Raw genomic sequence first — 15,324 nt, forward strand, 5'->3', positions numbered from 1 at the left:
CTCATCCCACTATATCCCACTCCAAATGATTTATTCGTTGGACTCTAAACTTCAGAACTTGTTGTGCCATTTCCTTGTATTAGTCAGATATACTCTCATGCACCAATCCAAGGACTACCTCCATAAGAGGGTTCCTGTTCCCTACAAATTCAAGTACGATTGTACAAGCACATTGTCCGTGTATGTTGCCCAGGGGAAGAATGGAAAGCTAGCAGACATATCACAAACCCTCTTCTCATCTCTTGGACTCTAGGCTATGGACTGAAACTATAAACTACAGAACAAGTTTATTTCCAAAAATAAACATTAGCAGTAGACAATAAAACCTTAACGTATAAACCTTAAGCTACATCCCGATGCAACCCTTTCCTAAATTGCTCACTAAGAACAGATATTACCAGCATCCACAACATAACTTAAGCGTAGTTTTACTGAGTTCCAGCTCCTATTCATATGGTCTCAGAAGAACTGTTGGATTGAGTGCAGGTTCCCTGAAATCTACTTCCGATACTCTTGAAGTTCAAACTTGCAAGACAGGAAACCAACAAGATGTTCTACCTGGATCATACAACTATTACTCAGTAATGTTTCAAAGACAACAGGGCTGCAATTCCCAGAACCTGTCTCCTAGACAACAATCAAGTGATCAGCCTGAATCAGTAGATTGATAATTATGTAAGCAGCCAAAAGGAAATGAGCAAAAGAATTGCTTCAAACTCTTTTTGCTCAACGAGGAGCTAAAAGAGATAATTCCTGTGGATTCAATGGACTCGCAGAACAAATGTAAACAATTTGGTAATTAATGCTTTCCTGAAGAGTGTAGACAGTTTGTCCCCAAGTCTCTTGGTGCTGTTGAATTATTTAGCCACTAATTTCTGCAATAAACAAAACCTAGATGAAACAATCCAATTTTAAGTGATTATATAAATATTTTAGATTTCCTTCTAATCCAAGATGTGATGAAGCTGGTTATGTGTCACACCCCATACCTCCCTTCATCCTATAATGTACAGGTTTGTAATACCCAAACATTACATTACAAAGCTACAACTTCTTGTTTCATCTCACCTTCAATCCATCTTTCAACTTTTGATGGTGTCTTGCACCATAAGCATTAGTCCATCATCAATAACAAAACCAGTGAAGGAAGCATGGGGATAGAACGTACTCTGGGTACGGGATTTCAGTTTCCTGGAGCGGTTCAACAGGTGTAAAACCAACAACCAAGTTGGCCGAGTCACGAAGGACACAGCTACCAAACCAGAAATGCATCAGGTGGTGAAGGAACCAAACAACGCGAGGGAGTAATCTAGTTGACTTCATACACCAACATATTCAAACTCCTCAAAAACACTTTGTTACAATTTCAATTAACCACAGAGTTCAGGGCTAACTGCAGTCAAAATGCCAAGGGTAAAAAGAGAGAAATCTGGATCAACAGTTACACAGAAAAAGAACCAATGATGTTCAGTTAGTGTACCTCTCATAAGAGTGAGAACAGTCCCCTTGTAGATGCCCCGAATGCCAGACGTTTTGTAGATCTGTTTAGCACAATCCAAAGGACCAGCATACTTGCTTTCGCCGGTAGTTGCCTGAATCTGAAAAATTGTACCAGTTACAAAAACAATGTTAAAAAATAAACAAGGAAAAACTTAATCCCGAGGAAATCAGAGAGTAGGAAAGGTCGACCACAAGACATTAACTATCAGCCTCATGTTCTTTTAAAATAAATGGAGAATATTTTACCAATTATTTGGATACTTGGTTCATTACATTTCTTGGGCTCCCTGCATTGCCTGAGATGGTGAATGTGAACCGCACAGATCAAATGACCCCATGTTCAATTGCCGGTCTGAGTTGCCAATGGATCAACAGTTGGCCTCAATTTCACTCAGCTGGGGAGCAGCAAGTCAGCCAGAGTTCTGACTCCTAATCCCGATTGGGCACTTCACATACTTATAGGTTGGAAGAGGACAAGATTGGTTTTGGCTATGCTGCTGTTCCTTTGCTCCTCCTTCCCACTGTTCTTTGACCAGGTTTCCATCCCAAACTGATTAAGACTATTCACAAGCTTGGTGCTGTGTTTAACCATAAAATGAGTTTCCAACCACACATTCACATCATCACTAAGACAGCTGATTTTCAACTCTGTAATGCTGCTTTATTCTGAGCCTGCTTCAACTCATCTGCTGCTGAAACTTTCATCCATGCCTTTATTACCCCTTGGCTTGAGTATTCCAATACTCTCCCACCAGCCTCCCATCTTCCACCCTACAGAAACCTGAGCTATTCAAAACTCTGCTGCCTAGATCTCAACACACTCCAAATCTTGTTCACTCATCACCTATGCTTGCTGCCCTTCAGTAGCTCCCAGTTCGACAATGCCTCAATTTTAGAATCCTCATCCAAATTCTTCCATGGTCTTGCCCCTCCCTATCTGCGTAGTCTCCTCCAGCGATATAAGCCTTCTCAATCTCTGCCCTCTTCTAATTCTGGCCTCTTGTGCACCCGCAGTTTTAATCGGTCCACCACCGGCAGCCACTCTTTCAGCTGCCTTGGTCCCAAGCTCTCAAATTCCCTCCCTAAAACTCTCCTTTCTCAAGATGCTCCTTAAAACCTAGTTCTTTGATCAGACTTTCGAATATCTCCTTCTGTGACTCAATGCTTTTATTGATACAGCTTTTGTTAAGTGTCTTGGGATGTTTCACTACATTAAGTGTGGTAAATAAATGCAAGTTGCTGCTGTATCTCCTCATGTTGTATTTCGAGATTTAAAAACTTTTGTTATTCTTTCTTAGCTTGTAGCACCAGACCTAAATAAAAACCTAGTATTTCTCAACTTGGCTAATGCATCCATCCTGCCCATGCACTGTTCATAGAGGAGCAAAGGAAAGGGAAAGAGTTCTCATGACTGGGGCTTAATGAAGGAAGATCACATTTCAACCAGCCACTTGAGTTATTTAAAATTAATTTTCCTATAATAAGATATGGGATAAATCATATTAGGCTATCATCATGGAGTGCTTCTTCAAGTAGTAACCAATTCCTACCTGTAGGAGACATTTGATCCTCTCTCCTGGTGCCATGATCGCAGTGGTGAAAACCGCAGATAGCATCCCTGCAGCAAACAACTGTTGATACCTGTCCAGTAAAACAGATATGGGAGACCCAAAGTCACTCTGAATCGCTTAGGTTGGGATATCACTGAGAATTCCAAAAGATAGAGAAAGAGAGAGGGCATGCTCTTCCTTGGCGGCTCAGATGATAAAGACAGCGTGTATTCTGTGTTTGGTTAGCTGGTATCAACTTGGATGTCAGAAGGTGTGCTACAATTGGCCTCAGCGTCACGAAGCACGTGTTAGGTAAGGACAGGATCATGCTCGGCTGCGATTTCTGCCATGGCTGGAGAGTCTGTTGATATTAAAGGTCTAGGCCTTCACGTGAAAAATGGTTATTTGGGTGAATTACACATCAGGCTTTTGCCCATTACATATTGATTAGAAGGCTGGAGATGTTGTTTTCAGTTCCATTACCAGTGAAATGAAAAACTAATAGTGTTTAGGCTGATCAGGAGATTCAGCAAAGGCCACAAACTGCCCTTGTGTGCTCAGCCTTAAGAGCTTAAGATATCTATGGACATGTTTTGATCATTAAGTCGAGAAGCTAAGCTTCAGATAATGACTCTTCCAAGGACACTTGTGCAACATCCCTATAGAGGACGACAAAAAGAGGAAGACTTAAAAAAAAGGCTTTGCTTAGTACAACCCAACCTGCCAAATGCCCTGAAGATGAGTCATATGATCTCGAAACTTTAACTCTGTTTCTCTCTCCACAGATGCTGTCAGATCTGCAGAGTTTTACCAGCATTTTCTGTTTTTATTTCAGATTTCCAGCGTCCACAGTACTTTGATTTTATCCCTATAAAAGGGCCTATGTTCCCTTTAACTGTCACCAGTTTAATGGCATGACTGACAGTTCAGTCAAGGCAAAGGCTCGGTGAGTGATTTATATTAAAAACAAAGTTTTTGCAGCTAATGGATGAGGTTATATAAGCAGGCTGAAAAAAATGTTTAGACGTGGGTGACTAGAATAGGTTCTTCAGAAATCAACAAGGCCTGATCAGATATTCCCCTTGAGCTTGAAAACTGTAATGTTTGAATTCTCTGGCAATTTCATCATAAATGTGCTCTTGAGTATATGTTTAACTCCCAGCCCATGAAAGCCAATAAATGCCTTCCAACCATTATTGTCAGGAGTAACTTGAGGTAATGGGTGCGCTTCTAGCAAGAAAACATTTTCAGGAGGGAAGACGAGGAATAGTTTTGGGTTGGGGTTGGGAGGCAGGGTAAAGGGTGGGAGACAGAGAGGAAGATTTAAAAGAACTTGCTCAGTACAACCCAGCCTGCTAAATGCTAACAGAAAAAAAGATGATTTGCCTGTTAATATCTGCAGGTAACATGTTCTATCTTACATTCTTATATGAAGTGTTATGACTTGTATTGTCAGGAGTAATGCGCATAAAAATTACATTTGCCTGCAAAACACTGTGTACTGTAGTTTCTTGGTTGTGCTGGGATGGCAGGTGGAAGGGTGGAACTTGTTCAAGGATCATCAAGGCCTCAGCGGCAGACATTTCTTTATAATCTTTCAGACAGCTGTTTGCACAGAGTCCACAGCGACCGTCCACTGCTGCTTAGCAACACAGGAGAACAGCAAAATTTGCAAGCTTGCATTAGTGAGTGAATCCCGTGTGACCTCTCCCATTCTTTTTACCTTCAGTGAGCGCTTTCTTTGACTGCCACGGTCTAATAACATATCCTGTTTAGCAAACTGTTCAATTGGTCATATAGTTCCCTTGTGAGCAGGGAGGAGGCAGGAGGCGCTCCAACATTTCCACACTCGGTCCAACCAAGACACACTTTTTAATTTAATTTATCCGGTGTTCTCCTACGTTCTCAAAGAGTCAATTTTTTCCCAGGCTATTTGACATGCTCCGACAGCAAGGTCAGGGAGGTAACCTATTCCTAACTCTGTACTAAATGCCCAGTTGACTTGGCTGTTTAAGTAGTGAGCAAAAACCACACACTAAGTAATTCTGTCCTCAGCAGCTATGGGAAAACTCCAGTGTCCACTCATCTCTTCCTATTGTGCACAGGAAGATTCAGGAACACGTAGGTTCCAGCCATGTCTTCTGATCACAAAACCCCCACTAAGTTATTCTTTATATTTCATCAATGCCTTATGACAGCACTGATTCTTAGAGTACTTTCAAAGCCATTGGCAACTCTACTGTGGTTGACCTAAATGCCCATTGTTCACGTGAGGCTATTCAACTGACATGGGAATCACAACCAAGTCCGAGCTTGATTTCACCTCACTTCCACAGGCATCATGAGTGATCAGGAACAGGAGCCATAGTCAACAATAACCCTCCACAATAGGCAACCTTACAGGACAGTGGAGGGAAGACATTTGAAACATGAGTGATGCACGAGGGGTCAGTTGGACCTCACTTGCCCAAAACCTGATTTGAAGTGTTAAGGTGTCTATACTCTTCATTATAAGCATCTTAAAAATAGACTGATGGGCACATGTACAAAGGTGGTCTCCTGGGAACGAAAACCCAAAGGCGAAGAAAGAAAGTACACTCAAAAATAGCTTTACTTAAAAAAAAAACAACAATGATTTCATCCTCCTGCCCACCTAACTCTCTACATTTCTGTTGGGCAACATAACCTGTACCATACACATTTCTGGATTTATCCAGGATTAGGTGTGGTGATCTTGACTCCTGACAGGTAGCAGGGCAGTGTGACTGGGATCCTGGCTTGCCGTGTTGGGGATCAAGGCCGGCATGTGATTCAGAATTTGAGAACAAATTGGAATCCTGGTAAATAACATGAAGCTTTTGTCTGCTGGAGCACACTGATTAATTGCAGGTGGACCTCTGAATCTACTGTTTCACTGTTTGTACCTTGCTGTTACCCCGCAGACAGTTTAACAGTTTCCTAGTTTCATCTCCGGAATTCAATTTCTTCCAATTCTGTTAATTTGTTATATCTGGGATATCATTATTTCGTGCACCAAACAGGCCTTTGTGCATCACTCTCCCTTTTTTAAAAAAGCTGTCTTGCCCTCTAGCATCCTGCACAGCTGTTGCCTCCCAGGGAAGGTTATTATTGAAAAATTTTCCTGTCCCGAGATTTTGTAATACTTGTAGAAAGCAATAAAGAAAAGGGATTGTGCTTCAATCTCAAAAGGTTACTCACGTGAGGACATCATCGGGATTCTTCTGCTGCAGTTTTTTACCCAAGCCATAGCCAAAGAAACACACAGCAAACATAGGTGCAACACCAACAATTGGGGCAGCCATTCCCCTGTATAAACCTCGGACACCCTAAAGGAGCACATCAGAGGGTTCAATTTGAAGACTGCAGCAATTTCATTTGAAGCCAAAAAATTCCACTTAAAATAATTCTCTGACAATTTTCCTAAGAAGGATCTGCATATTGTCAAGACTTCGCTCACAATATATACAAGATGTGTGATTTTTGGTCACATTTTTATATCAAGATCTAATATCATGTCATGCTCAAATCAGATAGGCAATATTGTGAACTTTCAGTCAATTCTTTTAAAAACACAAACAAATTAAAATTGCTTTTGCATATCATGTGACCTTTGGCATTTAAGCTACAGACAGTACTCAGTATCAAGTGAATACCTAATTAAATATAAAAGCAAAATACTGTTGGAGCTCTGAATAAAAACTGAAAGTGCTGGAAAAGCTCAGCAGGTCTGGCAGCATCTGTGGTGAGGAAAACAGAGTTAACATCGAGTTCAACATGACTCTGTGGACCTAATTAAATAAGGACATTCACAGCCATCTGGGGGATTTATACATTTATAAAAACAAAAAGCTAAAAGCTACTGCGGATGCTGGAAATCCAAAACAAAATAAAAACAGAATTACCTGGAAAAACTCAGCAAGTCTGGCAGCATCGGCGGAGAAGAAATCAGTCAACGTTTCGAGCCCTCATGGCCCTTCAGCAGAACTGAAGCATAGTTTCAACAAGGGAGAAATATAAATTGGTTTAAGGTGGGTGGGGGGGAAGAGACACATTGAGGGTGTGGTGTGAGCAGATAATCAAAAGATGTCAGAGACAAAAGGGTCAAAGAGGGACAAAGGGACAAAAGGCCACCTTCAACACCTCTTTGACCCTTTTGTCTCTGACATCTTTTGATTATCTGCTCACACCACACCCTCAATGTGTCTCTTCCCCCCCACCCACCTTAAACCAATTTATATTTCTCCCTTGTTGAAACTATGCTTCAGTTCTGCTGAAGGGCCATGAGGGCTCGAAACGTTGACTGATTTCTTCTCCGCCGATGCTGCCAGACTTGCTGAGTTTTTCCAGGTAATTCTGGATTTATACATTTCTTTGTTTAAGGATGCATCAACACAAAAGAACTATAGAATCTCCAGGCTGCCTGCCTCCTTGTTTCTTGCTGGACAAAAGGGAAGGTCCCAACGCCATTTGTGGCAGACAGAAGTGAATGGGCACAATCAGCCTTCCATTGTAACAACATGGCTTTCCCCATCCAAACTAGATTGGGTAAAACTCAAGTTTTTTAAGCCACAACACAGGTTGTGAATTTACATGAACACCACCCCTTATTTGGAAAGGATGTTGAGCTTGTGAAAAATCACATGGTAAGACAACCATGTTTTCTTGGACTGCTTAATGGAACAAGTAGAAGTAGAACCATCAAAACCATCAAGTCAGTCTGTGAATCAGGCTCGGAAAAAGCTGTGCGACATCAGGCAGCCAAAGTACATAACCTATTCCAGTTAGAGTGCACCTGAGAACGAACCAACCTCCTAGAAATTCAATCACAAAAAAACCTCAATCTGCTGAGAACTCTTTGCTTTACAAAACCCTCACTTCAACTTTAAAGCATCAACTTCATGCAAGAAATCAGGTGTGCTACGTGGGAGACCGGAGTTCATAAATCAGAGATTGGGATAACTATAAATCTGCAAAAATGCATTACCTTATCTGTATCTAATTTTTGTGTGTTAAAGAACCAGCATGTGGAATGTTATGTTTAATTTGGGGTAGGTGTGTGAGAATAAATAACTTTTTAAAAAACTCACAAAAGCTTATTTTGAAATTATTTAATTAGGATCCCAACCCCGAGGGTCAGAAAACACACAACTTTTTCTATACAAAACATACTGCTCACAGGCAGTAAGGGAACATATACATTCTATGACAACTGAACTACCCTTGTAAACATTTATAATGGAAATCATGAATGCAAGCAGCTGCCTGTAACAATCTAGTTTCAGGTTCTGATCAGTAGGATGCATTGTGGAATCAACTTTTGAAGTCCCTTCCTTGCCATCTTGTAGACACATATGCTATATTCACCATATTCATACAAATATAAAATCAGGGTAAGTAAAATCACACTTAAGCCAGAACACTTCAATGTTATATGATGTTCATATCTGTTACCCCAAATTGGTCCCATGCTATCATCACCAGGTGACAAACCTGCAACTATCATTGCTTCAACCTCATGTTAAACAGTTTAAAATGCTCTTTCAATTACAGCAGGAGTAGGAATTAGGCCCCTCAGGCCTCCTCCACCATTCGATAGAAGGTCGGCGCAACTTTCCCCAAATTGAACAAGGTCAGCAAGTTTCATGTGCTCTTGATACCTCATTCAAGTTCACTGAAAGTTTAATGTCAACCACACTCGTCCAAACTCTCACGTTCTCTTCTCCCTCAATTTCTCATTTTTCCTACATAGGAATTTTTACATGTTACAAACGTCTGTTATTCGTTACAGGTATATAAATAGCAACGCAGAATGCATAAATGTATCAACTCCAGAATTAACTACCTCACATGCAACAATGATGAAGTTATTAGCCACATTGTGTTCTCGTGACTGATTTGCCAAATATTCTTACCGGCTTCCTGACCGCCATTATTTTAAAAATTAATCCAGAGCCCCAAGGTCTCAAATTCAATCCCACGCAAACACCCTGAATCTTACCCAGCTACACCTAGTATCCCAGCAGATCCACTTCAAGGCTCCATCTTCAAATCCCTCCACACCTTTGTGATAACTGTCCTAGGAAATTTTCTCCAACCCAACCATGCCTGTGTCTGTTCCTTTAATTTTGAGATTGCAGCCAATTCTCTGCTCCTGTGTCAGCTGTGGCTCAGTTGGTAGGCTCCAGGTTCAAGTCCCACTACAGGATTTGAGCACAAAAATCAAGGTTGACACTCCAATGCAGTGCTGAAGGAGATGTGCCATCTTTTGGCTGATACACTAAACTGAGGTCATGATTCTATCGAATGGCGGAGGAGGCCCGAGGGGCCTAATTCCTACCCCTAATTCCTATGTTTGTGTGCACATCAAGAGATATGGGGATAGTGCAGGAAAATGGCGGAGGTAAAAGATCAGCCATGATCTAGTTGAATAGTGCAGCAGGTGCGAGGGGCCAAATGGCCTACTCCTGCTCCTAGTTCCTATCTTCCCATGAGGCCTCTTCGAGTAGATACAAAAGATCCCATGGCACTATTTTGAAGAAGAGCAGGGGAGTTATTCTGGTGTTGGCCGATATTTATCTCTCAATCAACATCACAGATTATCTAGTCATTATCACACTGCGGTCGATGGGAGCTCATTGTGCACAAATTGGCTGCTGTTTCTGACATTACAACAGTGACCACACTTAAAGTACTTCACTGGCTGTAAAGTGCTTTGAGGCATCCAGTTGTCGTTGAAAGGTGCAGTATAAACACAAGTCTTGTTTTCCCCTCTGCTCAAATTCTTTTCCACAGCTACTTAGCCTTGCCATTTCTCTTCCCTACCTTCAAAAGTCTTTTAAAAACGTGCCTCTTTGACTGAGCATTTGGTCTAATTCAGTTCCTGTCCTCTTCTTTGTGCCCAGATTTTCCCCTTGTAGCTTGCTCTGAGACATTGGTCTACATGAGGAACGCTATGGGCTGAATTTTGCCGTTGGCGAGCAGGGGGCGGGGCCTGCTTGCCAACACGTAAAATGATGCAGGAACCCCTGACGTCACCGCGTCCCATTTAAATTTTCAGGAAGGCGGGGGTGCAGCAAAATCAGCTACGTGCCCGCCGACCTGTCAATGGCCAATTGAGGCCATTGACAGGATCATTAAAACAATTAAAGGACCTGCCTGTCCAACCTTAAGGTTGGTGGGCAGGCCAGGAGCCCCGGCGGGGAATAGAAAAAACATGAAACCTCATCTACCGGCGGGATGAGGTTTCATGTAGGGATTTAAAAAGTTTAATAAAGTTTTAGTGTAAATTATGAACATGTCCCATCTCATGTGACATTGTCAAAAAAAAAATCCTTAACATGTCCCCCTCATGTGACATTGTCATGTGAGGAGGACATGTTAATAATTTTTATTTTCTATTTTTAATGTTTTTAGAACGGTCAGCAATCTCCCTGAGGCAGACGTCACGCTGGGTGGGCCTTAATTGGCCCGCCCACTCAAAATGGCGGCGGGGCCCGCTTCTCCGGCAGGGATCGGCTCCCCGCCCGCCGGAGATTGGATCAGGCCCGCCCGCCAGGCAGAAAATTCTGCCCTATAAAAATGTAAGCTGATGCTTGTTGTACTTAATGAGAGTTTACATTTATAATATCAATGGAGTCATGTGCAGATTAAGCTATTTTAATATATTAGGTTTGGTGCTGAGCTCTTCATTTTCGTCATTTTAGCAGTGCAAGAGCATTCTTGATATACCCCAATGTGAAAGGTAGGTAAATGGAGTCGAGGTACAAATTGGCTACAAAGTAACTGAATCACCAACATGCTTGAGGGGCTGAATGGCCTCCTCCTCTTGCTGAGTTTTTCCACATTTCATGACCATCAATTTTTTTCCTGAATGGTCAAGGGTCCGTTTTCTCAATTTGATATTTTTAATTTTCCTTACTTGCCACTCATATTGTACAAAGCTTTTCTCCCCCACCAAACTGCTTGATAAAAGTGCTACCTGGAAAAACTCAGCAGGTCTGGCAGCATCGGCGGAGAAGAAAAGAGTTGACGTTTCGAGTCCTCATGACCTCAAGACCTGCTGAGTTTTTCCAGGTAATTCTGTTTTTGTTTTGGATTTCCAGCATCCGCAGTTTTTTGTTTTTATATTTGATAAAAGTGCTGTTTCCTCACTCAGTTGGCTCTTGCACTCTATGGATTCAGCACAAACATGTAATTCTTGCTGAGCAATGTTTAACCTCTCACCTACATTCCCATCTTGTTTGCTTTCATTGCCTTGCGCAAGACAGCAACAACAGCAGAATATTTACATTGGTACACACAGGCCAGAAAGTTTAAAAAAAAGTTACAGCTCAAAAATTGGGGACAGTCAATTCACTTTCAGAGTCTCTTTTTTTTTTAAAAAAACCCTTCCACCTTTTAAAAACAAAGATTCCTTGAGCCTCAGCTTCTTAAAAAAAAAACAAATAATCCTTGCCATCAAATGTTTCCAATTTGAAAACTTTTAAAATTTTAGCCCATGTAAATCCAGCTCCTGTTTTCCTTCCTGAATCTGACTGGGTTTGGGGTTTTGTAGCTGAGAGGGTACAGGAACAGCCTTTTCCCAGATTTCTATCTCTGCTGGTCATTGACTAGGAGGCACAAGGTACCAACTAGAGGACATTCCCAGCTTGAGGTCTCCCACCTCTTTAAAGCTCAAATCAGGAGCCAAGCTAAAACATAAAAATCAGATCTGCATTCGCCAAATGTTGTCTATTTAGTGCTCCCATCCTTAATCCAAAAACCTTCGAGGGGCAGCACTTGGAGACCTGGCATTGAACACACCATAGAAGCCATGCTAAGAAATAGTATTGATCAGCAATCATCTTATTGGGTTACAGGAATATTGTACACTATGTTATTATTCTTTTATTATTGCTTTTGGGCTGTGAGCAACGTTAATAAGTCTGCCTTCACTGCTCATCCCTATTTTCCCAAGGAAATCAAGAGTCAACCAGATAATGGACTAGCAAAGGTCCCAGGTTCAAACATCACCATGGTAAATTGTGCAAAGCAAATGGTTCACTCAAGTCCCTCAAGGAAGGAAGCCCATCATCCCTCTGAAGTGACGCATTGCCGTTTGTGGAAGATTGTTGTGCACAAACTGGCTACCACATTAGAACAGTGACTACACTTCATTAAGTTTCAAGTTTTTCCAGTTTTGATGAACGGACATCAACTTGATACCTTAACTCTGTTTCTCTCAACTGATGCTACGTGACTTAAGTACTTCCAGAATTGTCTGTACAAGTAGTACATGTATGTTACCTCTCCAACTAGTGTCTTGTAGAAGCAGTCAAAGGTCCCTTTGAACTTGGGAACTTGGCCAGGGAGAGGCCTTGGTTGTGTCTGCAATCGCACCTAAACATGAAGCGCAAGAAGAAATTGATTACCTTTCACTTCAGGGGTATTTCAGGTAATCTTACAAAGCAGGTCATCAGCAGATCAGAAAAAGGGGCAGAAACACAAGAAGAATTCAAACTTGTTGCAGTAACTGGCTATGATCATTCCTTTTTGACTTTAGCCATATCTATCCAACTTGAAGCTGAGAAAAATAATTTTCTGTAGTTTCTAGTATCCCACCCCCCCTACACCCCTTCTCCACCACCCCTATCCTATATGTGCTCTGACCAGCTCACAATTAGGGAGGGGAACACAGCAAAGTAATTTCAAAACTGCCCTTAATTTGAGACTAAAGCAGCAATTCTCAACAGGTTAATATGACAAATGGAAAAGCATGATTAAGGGAGCAAGGGTGTTCTTCTGAAGAGGGAGGCTGGCATTCCATTTAACCTATGCAGTAATCAATAGTGATTGTCTTGCATTTTCCATCAGTAATGTTCTTCATCTTGAAGGACCCAAACAAATGTCTGAGCCAAAACTTACTCTATTTTTAATGGACTGGCCAGGGAAGAGAAGAGGGATTTTCCTAAAATCTTATTTATTGCAAATGCCATGATGTAAATGCACAGCTGAGTAACAAAGGATCTGTGCAGTGATTAAAATATAGGTTTCAGAACCTTAGGTTGAAGTCTCAGCATTAGAATCCTCCAGTCTTAAATCAAGAGTCAATTCTCCCTACTAGGAAACTTTACCCTTAATATTAACTCCCAGTGACCAACGTCTCAAATTTAAAATTCTCATCCTTGTTTTCAAATCCCTCAATGGTCTCGTCTCACCCTACCACTGTAACCCTTTCCAGCTCTACAACCCTCCAAGAACTCAAGCTCCACCAATTCAAGCTTCTTCTGCATCCCTGACTTCCTCACTGGAGTGTTGATAACCAAGCATGCGCAAAAGGCCAAAATTGGAGGAACAGAAACCTTTCAAAGGGTTTTCGGCCTGCAGGAGGTTGCAGATATGGAGAGATGAGGCCATAGAAGGATCTGAAAACAAGGTTAAGAGCTTTAAATTGAGACGTTGCCAGACAAGGACTTGTTATGAGCTCGGATACAGGCAGCAGGATCTTAAGAACAGGAACGTGGAGTCAAGGAGGTCAGCACAGGTGCATATAAACCCAAGTGAGAAAGGAGTGGAAGGATACCTTGATTGAGTTAGATAAAGGAGGCTTATGTAGAGCATAAACCCCAGCATGTAGCAGGTGGGCCAATTGGCCTTTTCTGCACAATAAATTCCATGTAATATGAAATAAACAAGCTCAGAAGTCTGTGATTTTTTTTAGAAGAGGGCAGGATCTGAGAATGTGATTCCCCAAAACACCAAAGATCCTACATTCCCCTGCAAAAAAAACAAATGGTGAAATTATGCACAAAAAAAGAAAAAATAAATGAATAGAAATGTTGAATATATAGACCAATTTTTAAAATGAATAGAAGTGCAGAATACATAGCACATTCAAATTTAAAGAAATGCTGAATACATAGACCATGTATTTTTTTAAATAAGTAGAAATGCAAAATATATAGCACATACAAATTAAGAAATGCAAAACATACATTATACGTTAAAAACTTTAAAATGAAAAACTAAACAGAAATGAGAACATATAGAAAAGTAACTAAAAAAAACTATATAAAAGTAACTATATAAAAAGTAACTAAACAGAAATGAGAACATATAGAAACTAGGAGCAGAAGTAGGCCACTCAGCCCATCAAACCTGCTCCGCAAGGCAGATTCTCTATCTCAAAGCCATATTCCTGCTTTCTCTCCAGACGACCTCTTGATGCCCCCAACATACAAAAATTTATCAATTTCTTTCTTGAATATACTCAGTGACCCGGCCTCCACAGCCTTCTGCGGTGGAGAATTCCACAGGTTTGACCACCCTCTGAGTGGTCATCTTCATTACGCATAACATAATATAAATGTTAAGCGTTTACAATCAAATTGTTTTTATGTATTGCGCGAGTTCTTTCAGTTCACAGAGTTCTCTCCCTCAGGTTGGCATTGCCTTGGAGCACATCCAGCTATTGCCTGGCCTGGGGCGGGGGGGTTGCAGCCCGAGCCCAGAGCCCAGACCCAAGACCCAAGACCCATAAGACACAGGAGCAGAAATTAGGCCATTCGGCCCATCGAGTCTGCTCCGCCATTCAATCATGGCTGATAAGTTTCTCAATCCCATTCTCCCGCCTTCTCCCCGTAACCTTTGATCCCCCTTACCAATCAAGAACCTATCTATCTCGGTCTTAAATACACTCAATGACCTGGCCTCCACAGCCTTCTGTGGCAATGAATTCCATAGATTCCCCACTCTCTGGCTAAAGAAGTTTCTCCTCATCTCTGTTCTAAAAGGTCTTTTTAAAAGCACATCCAGCTATTGCCTGGGGGTGGGGGAGGGGGTGCAGCCCAGACCCAGAGCCCAGACCCAGACCCAAGACCCCAGGCCCAAGACCCCAGGCCCCAGACCCAAGACCCAAGACCCCAGGCCCAAGCTCAGGCCCAGGACCCCAGGCCCCAGGCCCAGGACCTCCTGCCAAGCCCGCACTCAGGTCCATCCCGTTCCTCACCTTGATGGTGTCCAGCGGGTGCCCGGCGAACACCAGGCACATCCCGCCGAAGCCGCCAGCGAAGAAATTCTTGACGGGGTTGACAGCCCGCTGCCGCGGCGCGGGCTCCTTCTCCGCCGACATCTTCCCGACCTGACGCCACGGCGGTCAAAAGGCACAAGGAAAGCGCGCGGACGGGCGGGAGCAGCCGGTCACCGAGCTCCGGCCTCTAGCCTTCCATCCAGCGCCCCGGACACCTTTACCGAGCGCACCAGCCGCTCAGCCACA

The 15,324-nt window shown here is 42.3% G+C and overlaps 1 protein-coding gene across 1 annotated transcript in view; it reads right to left on the minus strand.

Moving 5' to 3' along the window:
• The window catches only part of slc25a20 (solute carrier family 25 member 20), a 26,009-nt gene extending 10,685 nt beyond the window's left edge, over positions 1 to 15,324 (minus strand). The window contains exons 1-5 of the mRNA XM_078543147.1: positions 15,058 to 15,324; positions 12,357 to 12,449; positions 6,270 to 6,397; positions 3,051 to 3,141; positions 1,481 to 1,598 (exon numbers count right to left, since the gene is read on the minus strand). Coding sequence (XP_078399273.1) covers positions 1,481 to 1,598; positions 3,051 to 3,141; positions 6,270 to 6,397; positions 12,357 to 12,449; positions 15,058 to 15,180 — 553 coding nt within the window. The 5' untranslated portion in view covers positions 15,181 to 15,324. The remainder of the gene's footprint in view (positions 1 to 1,480; positions 1,599 to 3,050; positions 3,142 to 6,269; positions 6,398 to 12,356; positions 12,450 to 15,057) is intronic.

The sequence above is a fragment of the Cetorhinus maximus genome, chromosome 6 (genome assembly GCF_964194155.1).
Source record: "Cetorhinus maximus chromosome 6, sCetMax3.hap1.1, whole genome shotgun sequence".
Lineage (NCBI taxonomy): Eukaryota > Metazoa > Chordata > Chondrichthyes > Lamniformes > Cetorhinidae > Cetorhinus > Cetorhinus maximus.